The sequence below is a fragment of the Onychomys torridus genome, chromosome 10 (genome assembly GCF_903995425.1).
Source record: "Onychomys torridus chromosome 10, mOncTor1.1, whole genome shotgun sequence".
NCBI lineage: Eukaryota > Metazoa > Chordata > Mammalia > Rodentia > Cricetidae > Onychomys > Onychomys torridus.
Window position 1 is genome coordinate 24,023,415 of NC_050452.1, and position 16,018 is coordinate 24,039,432.

At 51.8% G+C, this 16,018-nt stretch overlaps 1 protein-coding gene across 1 annotated transcript; it reads left to right on the forward strand.

Annotated features, from left to right (window-relative positions):
• Positions 1–1,812: 1,812 nt before the first annotated feature.
• On the forward strand, positions 1,813–3,805 carry Myl7 (myosin light chain 7). The gene is made up of 6 exons (XM_036201593.1): positions 1,813–1,920; positions 2,097–2,172; positions 2,392–2,496; positions 2,960–3,038; positions 3,209–3,257; positions 3,659–3,805. Exons 1-6 carry the CDS (start codon positions 1,885–1,887, stop codon positions 3,758–3,760), a joined length of 447 nt encoding a protein of 148 aa, XP_036057486.1. The 5' UTR covers positions 1,813–1,884; the 3' UTR covers positions 3,761–3,805.
• Positions 3,806–16,018: the final 12,213 nt, after the last annotated feature.

Sequence of the window (16,018 nt, forward strand, 5' to 3'; positions counted from 1 at the left end):
CACACCTGCAGGTAAACACAGACCTGCGTGATTTTAATGCACATTTATTTCTCAATGGAACTACCCAGCAGGTCAAAGGCAACTGTTCTGTTTCATTCAGAAAAACAAACAAATAAAAAAGCCACCAAATTGGTGATTTTGGGGAAAGTCACATTTTCCTTATTGTCTTCTAGTAATTCTCATGTAGAATTGCTTCTGATCTTCACTTTCTTGAATTGACACAAACATTTGCTTTATGTCATGATCAGAGTAAACGGCTCAAATTTGAACAGACTTAATACAGATCTTCATCTTTTTTTTCCATCTTTTCATTTCTAGGGAAATCTGGAATCGAGGCATTGTACTGACCTTTTAAAGTCTCTTTACACATCCAATTTGAATGAATGAACTTTATTTTCAGATGGTAAGGGGGTGTTATAAAACACTCATACAAAAGGAGGCCTTGGAGCCATGTGTGCTAGAACAAGCTTGGAATCCAGGCTAGCCCTGGCTACACAGCTAACCCTACCGCAAACTGAAGGAGGATGGGTGAGACTTGGGCTAATGGGGAGTGCCTGCATTCCCCCCAACCCCATAGCTAAGTTTCAGTGAGGATGAACACTGAACCCAGCCAGAGACCTACTCATCCTGCCCCAAGCTTGCCCAGCTTCTCTACCTCCTCTGCCACACTAGGGTTCTCAAGAAGTCGACAGTGTTACTGCTTGGAATGGGAGCCCCTTGGTCTGAAATTCAGAACCACTAGATGGGATCTGTGAGCCACTTTTCATGGGAACCCCAGGAGACACTATGCTCCAAAACTTCCCGCAAAACAGCATCACACAGTCCCACCATGTGCCAGGTCTTCTGGATTCCAGATGTGTAGGCTACAGCTCTCAGTTGGGAAATGTCAGAGAGAGTTTTCTGAGGGGGTAGAAAATGGAGTTGAAATGGAGCCTGTGAACAGCCAGACTCCAAATAGGGCGGGTACTAGTGTCTCGGCAGGGCAGGTGTGACAGCATGGGTCTGAATGTGAGGAGAGCAGCTGTGGACCTGCCACCTCACTCCTGAGTTACCCCTAATCAAGCAACTGGTTCTGTGGGGCTCACAGCCTGCTCAGAACTGCTATCTGTCTGTTATCAACAGCAGGCCAGAGCGAGCTCAGGGTTTTCATCCGAGCCAGAGGATCCAGGCCAAGAGACCATGCTCGGAAACATGCACTGCTTCCTAAGTCCAAAGAAAAGGATGATGGTGTTAACCTGGACTTGCAGGAGGGATGGTAGATGAGGGGTCACAGAGACCCTACAACATGACCGGGAACGATAATAGTTTTGATCCTCTCTGCCCAGGGCAAGCAATGGAACCTGGCCACAAGAGCTGATGGATCCTAGGATGTTACACTTGGGAGCTTGAAGGTCACCAGGAGTGTAAGTGGGATCTCCTCGGGGGACCTTGTCTTCCTCCCCCAGTGGGGGCTTCCAAGTTTAGCCCCATCATCCATTCCTCTCCTTATTTGGGCCTCTGGGTGTGATAAGGCTGAGACATAAAGAGCCTGTGACAAGATCACACAGCCAGACCACTGCAGATCATGGTGAGTGCTGGGCGGGGACAGGAGACTAGTCACACCCAGGTGCCAGTCTCTGCTCTGCAGAAGGGCAGAGCCAGGGACTTCTGTGCCCATGCTGGGCTCGGGGAAGTGATCTCTAGGGGTGGAGAAAGGTCCCTCACCCCGGTGCTCCTGATTGTGCCCTGAGGCTACGAGTGGTGAGTGGTCGGGAGAGGGAACTTTGGAGACTGGAGAGGGGACCCCTCTCACTATCGGTATTACAGGCCAGCAGGAAGGCTGGGACCCGGGGCAAGGCTGCGGCCACCAAGCAGGCTCAACGTGGCTCTTCCAATGTCTTCTCAATGTTCGAACAAGCCCAGATTCAGGAATTCAAGGAAGTGAGTACCGTGTGTCTCCAACAGCCTCTCACCCAGGGGCGCCCACTTCACACCCCTTCCACACCTTTCTTCCTGGGGGGGGGGGGGGTCAGGGGTCCTCCCTCCAATCTCCCTCACCTCCTGCCTCCCCTGGAAGAGAGGGGGTAGTAGCTCCCTCCTGAAGGCTCTCCTCACAGGCATTCAGCTGCATTGACCAGAATCGCGACGGCATCATCTGCAAATCAGACCTGAAAGAGACCTATTCCCAGCTCGGTGAGTGGAACCACGGGCTCACCTCCAGGGGCTGATCTCATTCTCCTCGTCGGCAGCCTGCTCACAGAGAGGACAGTGCCCTGCCTTGTATCTCATACGTAGCCTCCTTACATGTCCCTCAGTCCAGTCACACATCCCCATGCCCCAGCAGCCCCACAGCTGGAGCTGCCCAGAAAGCAGGCAGGGCAGCCTGGGTCACCTCCTGTCCTACCCTCATAGGGCGGGTAAGTGTCCCAGAGGAGGAGCTGGATGCCATGCTGCAGGAAGGGAAGGGCCCCATCAACTTCACTGTCTTCCTCACACTCTTTGGGGAGAAACTCAATGGTGAGTCTGTATCCTGTCTGCCTCCTTAGCCATGAAGCAAAACCTGCCCCCCTGAGCCCCATGTAAGGTTCACTTGAACTCACCTGAAACTTGTGGACCCTGCCTGGCCATGGTCGACCCAGAGGATGTGGAGCATCCTGGGCTGACTTGGGCTCAGAAAAACATCCACTTCCAAATCCCAATTCTGATTTCCTAGCCAGGCCAGCCAACCCTTTTGATTCCTCGAGAAACATTCTGTGGGGTCAACCCCCACCCCCCACATACACACACTTCTCCCGAACCCTCTCATCTACCCTACCTTATCTTAAATCATTTGATTCGGCCTTAGCCCCTCAGCCCACCGCTCTCTGTCCCCTCCACCATCAATCGCCCTCCAGGAAAGATCCCAGCTCCCTGTAAGTTCTCCTTGGGTGGGGCCTAGAGGCCGGGCAGTGACGGCTCACCTGGCTGCCTCCGCCCCCAGGGACGGACCCTGAGGAAGCCATCCTGAGCGCTTTCCGAATGTTTGACCCCAGCGTCCAGGGGGTGGTGAACAAGGACGAGTGAGTGAGGTTCTTCCATCCCCTGGGGTGGGCACCACAGGGGAACCAAGAGGGTGGTGAGTGGGTCCTCCTCTGTGTGTCTCCGGCCTTCACTATACTTTGGCAAGTGACCAGTCCTTCCCTGGGTCCTCACCACTGTTTCTCTCAGCTCAAGCCTTCTCTGTCCTCAGGTTCAAGCAGCTTCTCCTGACCCAGGCAGACAAGTTCTCTCCTGCTGAGGTGAGACACGCTGCCGCTCCCCCTGTCCTTCCCCAACTTCCCCCCTGCCCCTCCCCCCAACACCTGTACCTGGTATTGCCACTCTAGCTCTGGGAAGGCCTCACACCGCCCACAGGGCTCAGAACCCAGATCCTGTGTGGTGCAAGCTGAAAGGTAGCAGGATCTTCCCAGAAGACAGCCCATTTCTATTAAGACCCAGAGGGGAGAACGCAGACTCAGAAGAGGGTGGGATTGTCTTTGTGGTCAGGTGAGCCTTTGACCCCTCCCCCATGTAGGCCCACTTTCTAGTCTGTCCACCAACAAAAACATTTGACTGCACTTGGGGTTGAAAGGCCGAGTCCCCAAGCGCAGCTCTTGGGACAGGCATCAGTAGGCCATACTCTGTGTGGTACCTCCTGCAGGTGGAGCAGCTGTTTGCCCTGACACCAATGGACCTGGCAGGCAACATCGACTACAAGTCCCTCTGCTACATCATCACCCATGGCGATGAGAAAGAGGAGTAGAGGCAAGCTGGGGTCACCTCAATAAACTCTGTGGCTGAACTAGAACAGAGGCGTTGGCTTGACTATGATGTACAGGATGGGGATGGACCAGGCAGGGGACATGGGACCCCATGAGGTCCCACCTTGATTCACCCCACACTACCGAGTGAAATAGGAACCATTATTTTGCCCACTGCTGAACCCCATGAGAGGAAATGGGATGCACACAACCTCCATGAGGCCCAGGAATGAGCCACAAGCCCAGCTCTTGAGGTCGGGGTCAAGACGAATTCTCTTGTTGGACATTCAGCAGACTTTCTACCCAACAGCTCCACTAACGGGCGCAGCCCCAGGGACCCTCAACCACATAGCCTCCCTGCTCTCCACACAGGCCCACTGCCCTTCTCTCTTGATATGCTGGCTATGTGGGTCCTGTGGGGAAAGCACAGAAGAACTATTTAAAAACACAGCCAGGGGCTGGAGAGATGGCTCAGAGGTTAAGAGCACTGACTGCTCTTCCAGAGGTCCTGAGTTTAATTCCTAGCAACCACATGGTGGCTCACAACCATCTATAATGAGATCTGATGCCCTCTTCTGGCGTGCAGACATACATACAAACAGAACGCTGTATGCATAATAAATAAATAAACAAACAAACAAATAAATAAATCTTTTAAAAAAAAACACACACACAGCCAGAACTAGAGGGACGGCTCAGTGCTGGATGCCTTGCCTAGCATGTTGCATGCTCTGTATTCCGTTCCCAGTAAGCACCCCTCCCCTAGGGAAAGAGAGGGAGGGAAAAGTGGGGGAGAGGAGGGGGAGGGGTATCACAATCCTACTGGAAGTTCAAGAAGACAGGGACATGATGGGACATGACACTGGAGGGGAGGGTGGATCACAATCGTACTGGAAGTTCAGGGAGACTGGGACATGACACTGGAGGCAGAGCCAGATCACAGGCAGATGCTAGAAACTGGCCTCCTGCCTCATGGGGCCCTCATATCAAGGGTTTCGTCACTGGGTCATACAACTGGAGCGCAGGGAGAGGACTGCCCCTACAGAATTGTTAGTGTCCCCCATCTCTCCCTTCTCTGCCAGAATCCCAGGGTGCAGAAGCAGGTGATCCCTGCCCCCACCCACCCACCAAGTAACTAAGGGAGAGACAGAAAACTAGTGAATTTGCTCAGCCAAACAAGAACGGAGCAGCCTCTGTTCAAGCCTGCTGCTGCAAGAGCTCTCAGCTTGGAGCTGGGAGGAGATGCAAAAGAACAGGAGAAGAGGAGAGGAGACAGGGGAGGCAGAGAGGGAGGGGAGACAGAGGAGGAGAGGGGAGACAGAGAGGGAGGGGGAGACAGAGAGGGAGGGGAGACAGAGAGGGAGGGGGAGGGGAGACAGAGAGGGAGGGGAGACAGAGAGGGAGGGGGAGACAGAGAGGGAGGGGAGACAGAGGAGGAGAGGGGGGACAGAGAGGGAGGGGGAGACAGAGAGGGAGGGGAGACAGAGGAGGAGAGGGGGGGGACAGAGAGGGAGGGGGAGACAGAGAGGGAGGGGAGACAGAGGAGGAGAGGGGGGACAGAGGAGGAGAGGGGGGGGACAGAGAGGGAGGGGGAGACAGAGAGGGAGGGGAGACAGAGAGGGAGGGGAGACAGAGGAGGAGAGGGGGGGGACAGAGAGGGAGGGGGAGACAGAGAGGGAGGGGAGGCAGAGAGGGAGGGGAGACAGAGAGGGAGGGGAGACAGAGAGGGAGGGGGGAGACAGAGAGGGGAGACAGAGAGGGAGGGGGAGGGGCAGAGAGGGAGGGGGAGGGGGCAGAGAGGGAAGTGTGACCCGGGTGGTGAATGACTGTTATCCCCGCATCCAGAAGGCAGAAGGATCATGGGTCAATGCCAGCCTGGGCTGCATGTCAGAACCCTCTTTCAGAAAAAGGATCTAGAGATTGGATGGGGTCTTTGCACTTACCCTTGTCTTTGAGGATTTCACACTACATAGGTTATGAGAACTAGCAGCCAGGTCACGGCTTTCATCTGCGGATATGAAAATGAAGGCCTCGGAAATGCAGGTGATTTCCCCTTCCGCTCTGTGCTCTGCGAGAGAAGCCAACCTTTCATCTGTTGAGCAGATTCAGCTCAGCTTTCCTGATTGTCCACACACGTGGTGCTCCCTGAGTTTGCCTTCAAAGTAGTTGTAACATCTCCTTGGCTCCCTCGTAAATGAGCAAATAAATCTTTGCCAGATGTTCATTTTATTTTGTATTTGAGTCAAGGTCGTGCTTTGCACTTGGTGGCGGGGGTGGGGGGGGGTGGGGGGGGTGGGAGGGTGGGGGGGTGGGGAGGGGGGGAGGGTGTCTCTTAATGGGCTACAGAGAGCTCAGCTGCTGTGTGCTCATGAGGCCCTTAGAATCCCCAGAACCTAGGTGGAAAAGCTGAATGTGCCAGTGAATGCTTGTACCCCAGTCAGAAGCAGGTGGATTCCCAAAGCTTACTGGCCAGCCAAGCTAGGCTAATCGGTGAGTAACCGGCCAAGTGAAAGACTGTCTCAAAAACCAAAAGCAAGTCTGTCATGGTGGCACATGCCTTTAATCCCAGCACTCTCGAGGCAGAGGCAGGTGGATCTCTGTGAATTCGTAGGTCAGCCTGGTCTACAGAGTGAGATCCAGGACAGCCAGGGCTACACAATGAAGCCCTGTCTTGAAAAACCAAAAAACAAACGGATAAAAACAAAACAAGGTGGACATTCCTGAAGAATGGCACCCAAGATTGTGCATACACACACACACACACACTCCTGGGTCCCACACCATGGCCAGGTAGCAGCCTCTACTGGAAAGCAGACACAAGCAGTGCAGCAGGGCCTCGAAGCCCACATTCTGTGCCCCAGGTCTGTGGCTTGAGAACAGGCTCTGTACACTCCCACCACTTACAACCCTGCACCCCAGTTTTTCCTGAGGCTCCCTTGGGAGACCTTATCAGAAGACTACATATAAATCCTCCTCTTCTGATCCGGCTGCCTTCTAGAAGCCACAGAAGCCTCCTCGATCTGAAGACACCATATTCCTACCCAAGGTGAACATTCCAGATGCTCCAGAGCTCTGGGTCCTCTGGAACTTCCCACCCATCTTACCCCAGAGCCCCACATAGGACACCCCAAGATTCTTGCCCTTATTGCTACAACAGCATCAGAGTTTCCCCATCTCCTTGGCAGGACTCCAGTCATCTCCTCCTTTTAGAGGACCCCACCCATCCACCACCTATGCCCAACATCCCAGCAGCCGCTGGATACAAAGGCCTGTGGGAGCCTCTTTGCCCTACAATGTGGTTCCCTAAGGGAGGTGTAGGTCTCTTCTGTGCCGTCAGGGCAGGGCCCAGCTGTGCAGCCATGCCCTAATATCATTTCTGAGGGGTCGAAGCAGAGACATCTAGAAGATGATTCTTGTTAAAAATAAGACAAAGTTAAGTGTTGATCTCATGGAAGCTGAACATGAAACAGTGGTGGAGAGCATAGAGGAAGAACTGTTGTTATGTTCACTTGGCAGGAGAAATATGTCATGGCCTGGGGAAGGCGGCTCAGATAATAATACCAGACCTTCTGGAAGGGCAGACATTGGATGCCTTACAGAAGGAAAGAGATGAATGTTTGAGGAGACAGATGTAGTTACTGAGTTTTAGGATATAAATGTAGCTAGAAAGAAACATAACAAGGCACTCCAAACATGCAAAGAACTATTGTGTGTCAGCTAAAAATAAACGAACAGGCTGGGCAGTGGTGGCGCATTCTTTTGATCCCAGCACTGAGAGGCAGAGGCAGGTGGATCTCTGAGTTCGAGGCTAGCCTGGTTTATAGAGTGAGTTTCTGGACAGCCAGGGCTACACAGAGAAACCCTGTGTAAAAACCAAAAACTACACCAAAACAAAGCAAATAAACAAATAGCCAGGTGTGGTGGTACATGCCTTTAGTCACAGCACCGAATCTCTCTGAGTTCAGGGCCAGCCTGGTCTATATAGCAGGTTCCAGGCCAGCCAGGGCTACAGGGTGAGACCCTGTCTCAAGGAAAAGAAAAAGAAAAACAAACAAAAAAACTCATCAAGAAATAAATAGACAAGTAGGGGCTTCCGAGACGGCTCAGTAATGAAGAGCACCGGCTGCCCTTGCAGAGGACCCTGGTTTGTTCCCAGCACCTGCATGGTGACTCATACCCACCTGTAAGTCCAGTTGCTGGAGATCTGACATGCTCTTCTGGCCTCTGCAGGCACCAGACACACATGTGGTGCACAGACATACATTCAAGTAAAACACACACACACACACACACACACACACACACACACACACACTAATACATATTAAAGTTTTTTAAATAAACAAAATAAGAACAAGTTAATCCCCCAGGGCGTAAGGGGTAGGAGTTCCCCATTCTGCTGGAGCATTTGCTTAGAAATCTAGTAACTCCTGGATCTTTCCTGACCTCTAGTTATATAAATCTGTCTGAAAGTTAAACAAGCCTCTTTCCCGAGTTACAGCCCAGGGCTGTTCCCTAATGACCTGGGAGCCCCACTTGACATGTCAGCACTGTGGGAGACATCACCCTTATCTCCCCAGCTTCCCCAGGAAGGCCTAACTTCAGCAGGCGCCTGGCTGTGCTTGTAAGATAGGAGTTCATTTTTTTTTCCTTTGGATAAAGGCAATTAGCAAACCCAGATGGCCCAATCCTTCGGGATACTCAGGATTCACTGTGTGTGACATATGGTTCCCGTATCTCTCCATAAAGTGGCTGGACTAGGTTATCCCTGGCTGCATACAGGGGCGAGATGCCTGTCTTTGATCTCTTCTGTGCTGTCAGAGATGAGAATTACCGAGTGTTTTGTGATTGTTCTGTCTTTTTTTGTTTGTTTGTTTTTTCGAGACAGGGTTTCTCTGTGTAGCTTTGCACCTTTCCTGGAACTCACTTTGGAGATCAGGCTGGCCTCGAACTCACAAAGATCCGCCTGCCTCTGCCTCCTGAGTGTTGGGATCAAAGGCGCGTGTACCACCAGCGCCCGGCTGTTCTATCGACTCTTGTGGAAAGGTTTTTCTGGATTGACAGGAGATTTTGTTCTGAGTTATCAACATGGCCCAGTGATCCACCCTTCCAGGGCCTTCACAAGCCAGGGAAAGGCATGGTGGCAGAGGGACCCTCTGGGGACAGTGCTAACTAGAGTGCACAGCACAAGCTGCTCCCCAGTAAAGGCTCACTCAGTGGAGGCTGGGACTCTGATGTTTGTGTGCCCTTTGACCTTATGCTGAGTCCCCCTGAGCTCCTGGGTCTCAGCTTCTGTCCAGTCTCTCTCCACACATTCTTTCTTTAGCTGACTTAACACCATTGATTCAGCGAGAGCCAGACTCTTAGACTCCTGCCCTGGTATGAGAAATATTCTGACCCCACATGCTTCACCAGCAGGCGTGGGCCACTCAGAGTCTCACAGTGATGGATGGGTGCCTGCTGTCCCCATAGGCTATGCACATGTCCTCTAATCCAGACCAACCTCCACAGGCTGGGGTCCTACTTGGCACTAACTCGTCCTGATTTCACTGCAACAGGAGGTCAGAGGATCTAGGGATGCTGTGCAGACAGAAGAAGTAAACCACCACGTGCAGTGAAACTTCTGGAATCTTCTAGACTAATAGCTGAAGGGGTGTGGCAATATAGAGGGAGTTTTGGCCAGGGTGAAGGAGCAGGAATAGCCTCCCCGTACCGGGTACATGTATGACCTCACCCTCTCTGAGGCTTTGTCTCCTCGTGTCAAGCAGATGGGCCCACACTCTAATAGCACCCAGTGGCGAGCTATGGTGCTCTCTTCTCTACAGACCTCCTCAGGGCTCGCGTCCCCCTCTCTTCCTCCACAATGACTAAGCCAGGCTGGACCCCTGGCTGCACAGTAAAGACTCCACTTTCAGCAATTTTGCTCACAGAGAGTAGTTTCTGCCTAGCAGACAGACAAAGGACCCTCCTGTCACCTCAGATATCTGACAGCTTTCTTAGTTGGTGAAAGCTGGTGTTAACACATTCCAAAAGGATTGACCTAAATAGTCACAAGGACGTCAAGTCACATACAGAGATGGACAGCAAGTGGCTAAAGACAGCCTGAGATAATTTGGCTCCAGCTCTCCGAGATCACAGTCCAAATGAGTCCATCGGGTTGTAGGCTCTGTCACCCAGGTATGGCTTTTCCCCCTGGGGATGCCAGTTCACACTGCACTGACATTTGAGCAGAGGAATCCCTGAGCAGAGCAGAGAGCTTCCAGGTCTGGGGATACATCTCTGAGAAATAAACCAGCAGAAGAGATCCCACGGTGAGGCCACTCCCTGCACTTGGAAATTTCTGTGACTCTCACATACCCAGAGGCTACAAACGAAGACACCAGAAGCTCACAGCCATAGCCCTGTCCGAGCATCGACCCAGGCTTGCTGGCACAACACCGTTTAGTGGAGAGCTGCTCCTACCAAGAACCAAAGCTGCTGCTCCAAAGCAGGAAGGTAAGACAGCCTGTGGCAGGTTGACCCCAAGCTGGAAGCTCTGCCCCCAGTTGTTTGGGAATCCAAAGGGCACTATGCTAAGAAAAAAAAAAAAAAAATAGGGCTGGGCATCAGGGCGCACACCTTTTATCCCAGCGCTCCGGAGGCGGAGGCAGGTGGATCTCTGTGAGTTTGAGGCATCTAGTCTACAGTGTAAGTTCCAAGTCAGCTAAGGCTACCTAGTGAGACCCTGTCAAACGAAACAGAGTAAGAGGTTATACACAGACAGGGCCCTGGCCCTTAGATGTAGTGGATAGCCATCCCAGCATTGGCCTGGAAGTTCCAACCCCCATTGAGGCTTCAGTAATGATCACGCCCACAAGGCGGGGCAGAGGAGGGAGCGGAAGACTGAGGAGCAAGAGGAGGTGGCTCTCTTGGTCGCTGGAGGTAGACCGAGCAGAGTTCTCCAGAGAACACCGCCGGACTGCGCCATACCTTTGCCAGACCCTGCAACCTACCCCTTCATTTGTAAGTTACCCCACAAAATAAACCTCCCTTTTAACTACGTGGAGTGGCCTTAATAATTTCACCAATACTTAGCTGTTCATCTGGCGCTGTACATGTGGGGAGAGGATTTCCATGGACCCCTACCTCCAGTCAAATGGCCATGAACAAGCTCAGGAAGTCAGAGACCAGTCATCCTACAGCATCTTGGTTTTTTTTGTTGTTGTTGTTTTGATTTTGGTTTTGGTTTTGGTTTTGGCTTTTCGAGACAGGGTTTCTCTGTGTAGCCCTGGGTGTCCTGGAACTGACTCTGTAGACCAGGCTGAACTTGAACTCACAGAGATCCACCTGCCTCTGCCTCCTGAGTGCTGGGATTACAGGCATGCGCCATCACCGCCCGGCCAGCATCTTGTTTTGAGCCAATAAAATCTGCCCAGGCCTGTTCTGCAGATAAGTGGTCCATCAGCTTAGCCAACACCCCAGTGGAGACCAACAGCAGTACTAACCAACGTTTAAGAAAGGTCAACACGGGAGCTTAAGAGATGGCTTAGCAGTTAAAGCAGTGACTGCTCTTCCAGAGGTCCTGCGTTCAATTCCCACCAATCACATGGTGGCTCACAACCATCTGTAATGAGAGCTGATACCCTCTTCTGGCCTGAAGGCACACTTACAGACAGAACACTGTGTATATAATAAATAAATAAATCTTAAAAAAAAAAAAAAAAAAGATCAACACAAACTTGAGACTTTACTTCATTTTGACCATATGCTGTAAGGAACAGAGTGTCACAGTCTTCCCATCCCATTGCTGGGTGGTCACTAACTCCACAGGAACCCAGGGCTCTCTGGACAGTCAGTCATCCAATGCCAGCCCTGAATGGAAGGCATGGAACACCAAGATCAGAGAGCTCAGGCCCTGCCTGAGACAGTGGATCAGCTCTGGCCAGGTCATCTAGATTGGAAGAGCTTCGGTGGTCCACAGTGAGTTCCTGCGTCTGCTGCCACGGCCACATGACAAGAGACCCCTTCAGACCTTCTCCTCCTAGTCCCCCTTCTCTTAAAGAAAAATGTAGTCAAGCTGAGCAGGGAAGCCAAGGCAGGAGGATTGCCACTGGTGTGAGAACAGCCTGGGCTATTGAGCAAAACCCTGTCTCAACAAACAAACAAACAAACAAACACAAGCAAACAAACCAACCTTTTTCAATGATAACTGTTAAAGCACAGTTATAAGACAGACTTTATTCTGGGCCATGATAATAGGTGTAGGAACCACAACAATGGATTTTGTAGTGGGGATGAAGATGGGGCTTGAGCCCAGACAGACTGTGGTCAAGGAGCCAAAGGCAGCATCGGTGGATGGAAAATAACCAGAGTCGGGAATTCTGGCCAAATTAACTGTCCAGAGTTTTTGTTGAAGGCAAACGGGAGTGGCCAGACATCACATGGTAGAAGGAGAGAGGGAGGCGGGAGGAAGCTGGTCAGGTGTGAGGAGAGGAGGGCATGACCAGGCTGACTCAGCAGCTTCTTTGCTAAAACCGGCACATGGAAGTGACCACCAGGGCCGAGAAGGCTCAGGGACCTGAAAGCAGAGACTCTTTGTCAGGAGAAGCCCTGCTCTGCCTGTGTCCATAGGCTTCGGGACACTGCCCAGAAGTGACCATTTCCAGAAGGCCACATCTTGCCTCAGGTCTGGACAGTGTTCTTCCCAGGGCTCGCCTGGCTCACCATGACTTCAGGAGAGCAATGTGAGGGTAGCCCTCCACCCTGACACAGATCACCATGACTTCAGGAGAGCAATGTGAGGGTGGCCCTCCACCCTGACACAGATCAGGCTCTGCAAATGCCTTAGTTAAGAATAGAGAAAATAACCTCCACCTAGACACAGAGGCTGAAGGGCCTTTGGAGACTGTGTCCACTGAGTTTGCACTGGGAGCAGTGTACGTCCAGAGTTTGCTCTCTGGGAGCAAAGGGTGTCACCCCTCAAAGGCTGCTGGCACAGGGCCTGCCCCTGCAAGAGGAGGTGGTGTACAGACAGGGGAGGCTTTGCTTTGCACAAGGGTGCCTCTCTGCTGCCTGCATCTGTACTGCATGTGTGTGTGTGAGTGTGTGTGTGTGTGTGTGTGTGTGTGTGTGTGTGTGTGTGCAATAGAGAGATCCCTCTTGCTGGTCTCTCTTCCACACCTTTTGTATATATGGCCCCTTTTCTCCAGGGCATTGTCTCTGCAAGCCTAGGCATCCAAAGCAACTCCTGCCCTCCCATCTCCTAACCTTAGCCCTGCCTCCCCTGACTGAAGCTCATCTCTAGGAATGTGCCGCTGATGTGAACAGCCCCACAGCTCCAAAATAGAACCTTATCTCCCTCTTGGCCACTCACCATCAGCAGCACCTCCACCCCGATCTCCCCAGGACCCCCCCGAACTTCTGACTTCCTCTACATCCTCACCCCTCCCAGGTTCTGGAGAACCTAGAGTGACTTCCAAGATAGCCGGGAGAAATACCCTGACAGTCCAATGTACTCTTTGATTAGAAACAGCCATGCTCCTGCATGCTGCTACCGATATTCTTCTGACTGTCAGTAATACACTGCAGCTACCTAGGAAGAAGCTGAAGACGGAATCAGAAACTGGAAAGCCAGCCACACATAAAAGCACAGGCACAAACGTCTTTATCACTGAGCATGACCCAACATTCCCAGGCCACTGCTGACGCAGGTATAGCTTAGCTTTGTGATTCGGTGTTAGTACACCTGGAGCTGTGACCTTCCCAGTACTTCTTGGGCTCTTTCCTCTACTCCTTACCCTAAGGTGAGATAGGAAGGTGGCTGGAGTCTGATATATCTCCATGGTAAAATAGTTTCCCTTATGAAAGTCGTATGAGAACAGAAGGCTCTTGCCTATTTTAAAACTGCTGTTTTGAAAGGGCTCCCTTGTTGAAGACACTCAGGGACTTTTCTCAGTTTTTACTTCCCTGTAGCAACCATAGAGACAGAGGAAGGAGACCTTCCTTTCCCTGGCACTCTGGGCGGATGTTAAGCACTCTTAGAATCTGTTAAAGCCACTATTTGGTTGTATTAACGATGCCATTATTGAAGACTCTCTTGGTGTTTATGTTCCTGTAAATAAGCAAAGACGGGGGAGGGTGGACATGTGACTCCTTAGCTGGCAGCTTGGACTCTCTGTTGCTGCCCTGGCTGTCTTGAGCAAAAGACTACCAGGGACTAGAGAGACGACTCAGCAGGTAAGAGCACTGGCTGCTCTTCCATAGGACCCAGGTTCAATTTCCAGCATCTACATGTGGCTCACAACCATCTATAACTCTGGCCTTAGGAAATCCAGCACCCTCTTCTGGCCTGTGTACAGACATATACACAGGCAAAACACCCATGCACATTTTTTTTTTAATGATAGTAATACTACTACTACTAAAATAATATATTTTTAAGAGGATCATCAGGGGCTGGAGAGATGGCTCAGCGGTTAAGAGCACTGGCTGCTCTTCTAGAGATCCCGAGTTCAATTCCCAGGACCACGTGGTGGCTCACAACCATCTATAATGAGATCTGGTGCCCTCTTCTGGCCTGCAAACACACATGCAGCTAGAACACTATACATAATAAATAAATAAATCAGTCAGACAGTCAGTGAGACTGCCTTCTACCAGCATTATGAAGGTTCCATGGATACCTTGAATATACTACCCAACAGCGGCAGCTGGTCGCTCCTGAAGGTACAGCCTCTGGCAGGAGTGTTTCCAACAGTTTACACCAGACACATTGTACTCTAACAAGCCTTAATGAACTCATGATGACCCTGCAACAATGTCTGCCTGAGGTCAGAGAGGGGACTTCCCTTAGTGGCCTGGGGGTGTGTTGGGGGGCTGAGGGGGCTGAGGGGGGAAACACAAAACTGTGACTGATGCTAATGAGGGAAGGCTGATTTGCCTGCAAGAAGTGTTTCGTTCAAACCCAAACCTTCATCTGCACGTGACAGGTGCTATGACTGGTCCAAGCTCCCCTTCTCTGACTGTATTCACAGGCTGCTTAGATTCAGTGAGGTGCCTTAGAGATACTCCCTTGGGATATAACGCCCAGCTTTGCAACATCAGGCTCAACAAAAGACCTCTGAGCAGTCTTTTCTTCCCTACCCTTTAGCAGTACAGGCTGAGCTGGGAACAAGAAAAATGGCAAGGTGGAGGGGGCAGTAGTGGGTGGGCTGGAGTGACGGCTCAGGGGTTAAGAGTGTGTACTGTTTTTGCACAGGACCTGGCTTTGATTCCCAGCCCCCACATCAGGCAGCTCACAACCTCGTGTAACTCCAGCTCCAGGGGGATCTGATGCCTCTGGCCCCCACAGGCACCTGTACTCATCATGCACATACAGACACACATGATTGAAAATAAAATGATTTTCGAAAGAAGAAAGACACAGCCGAGCAGCAGATTGGCCGCTGCAGCAGAGTGGTCAGCGGGCACAAAAGGGGGCTGAGCATCTTTTTGCTCCTTAGCAGCTGCTGAAGAGCCCAAGGCTGTGGCCAGGGCAGGAACAAGGGGATCAGTGGGCGGTGGTGGCGCACGCCTGTAATCCCAGCACACTGGAGGCCGAGGCAGGTGGGTCTCGGTGAGTTCGAAGCCAGCCTGGTCTACAAAAGCGAGTTCCAGGACAGCCTCCAAAGCTACAGAGAAACCCTGTCTCGAAAAACCAAAAAGAAAGAAAAAAGAAAGAGAGAGGGGGGGAGAGAGGGAGGGAGGGAGGGAGGAAGGAAGGAAGGAAGGAAGCAAGCAAGCAAGCAAGCAAGCAAGCTGGCAGGAGCCTGAGGAGAAAAACTGCAGGCTCTGGTCACTGGCAGAGTTCTGGAGAACTGCCAAGCCTGAGGGCAAAGAGTCCCAGACACTCCAGGCCCGGGAGCTGGAACACTGCTGCCATAATGACTCAGGAATTCTATGCAACAGCCAGGAAAGCCCAATTTCCTAGGCCCACGCGAGTTATAATGTGTGGATGGAGAGATGGCTCGACAGCTAAGAGCATGGGCTGCTCTTCCAGAGGGCTGGGGTTCGATTTCAGCACCCACGTGACAGCTGACAGCCATCTGTAACCCCGGTTCCAGCAGAGCCAACTCTTTCTGGCCTCTGAGGGCAACAGGCATATATATGATGCAGACCTACTCAGGCAGAACACCCATACACATAAAATAAAATAATCATAGAAAAGCTTCAAAGAGCTATAATGTTTACAAAGGCCCATGTCCCTCCACCGGGGCCTGCACAAGCACCCCACTGGAGGGTGC

What these genes read in the sequence shown, in the direction of transcription:
- Myl7 (XM_036201593.1), top strand. Translation starts at nt 1,885, where the DNA reads ATGTTCGAACAAGCCCAGATTCAGGAATTCAAGGAA. An exon ending in AGATTCAGGAATTCAAGGAA is followed by an intron (nt 1,921 to 2,096) that starts GTGAGTACCGTG and finishes CTCTCCTCACAG; the next exon opens with GCATTCAGCTGCATTGACCA. An exon ending in CTTTGGGGAGAAACTCAATG is followed by an intron (nt 2,497 to 2,959) that starts GTGAGTCTGTAT and finishes CTCCGCCCCCAG; the next exon opens with GGACGGACCCTGAGGAAGCC.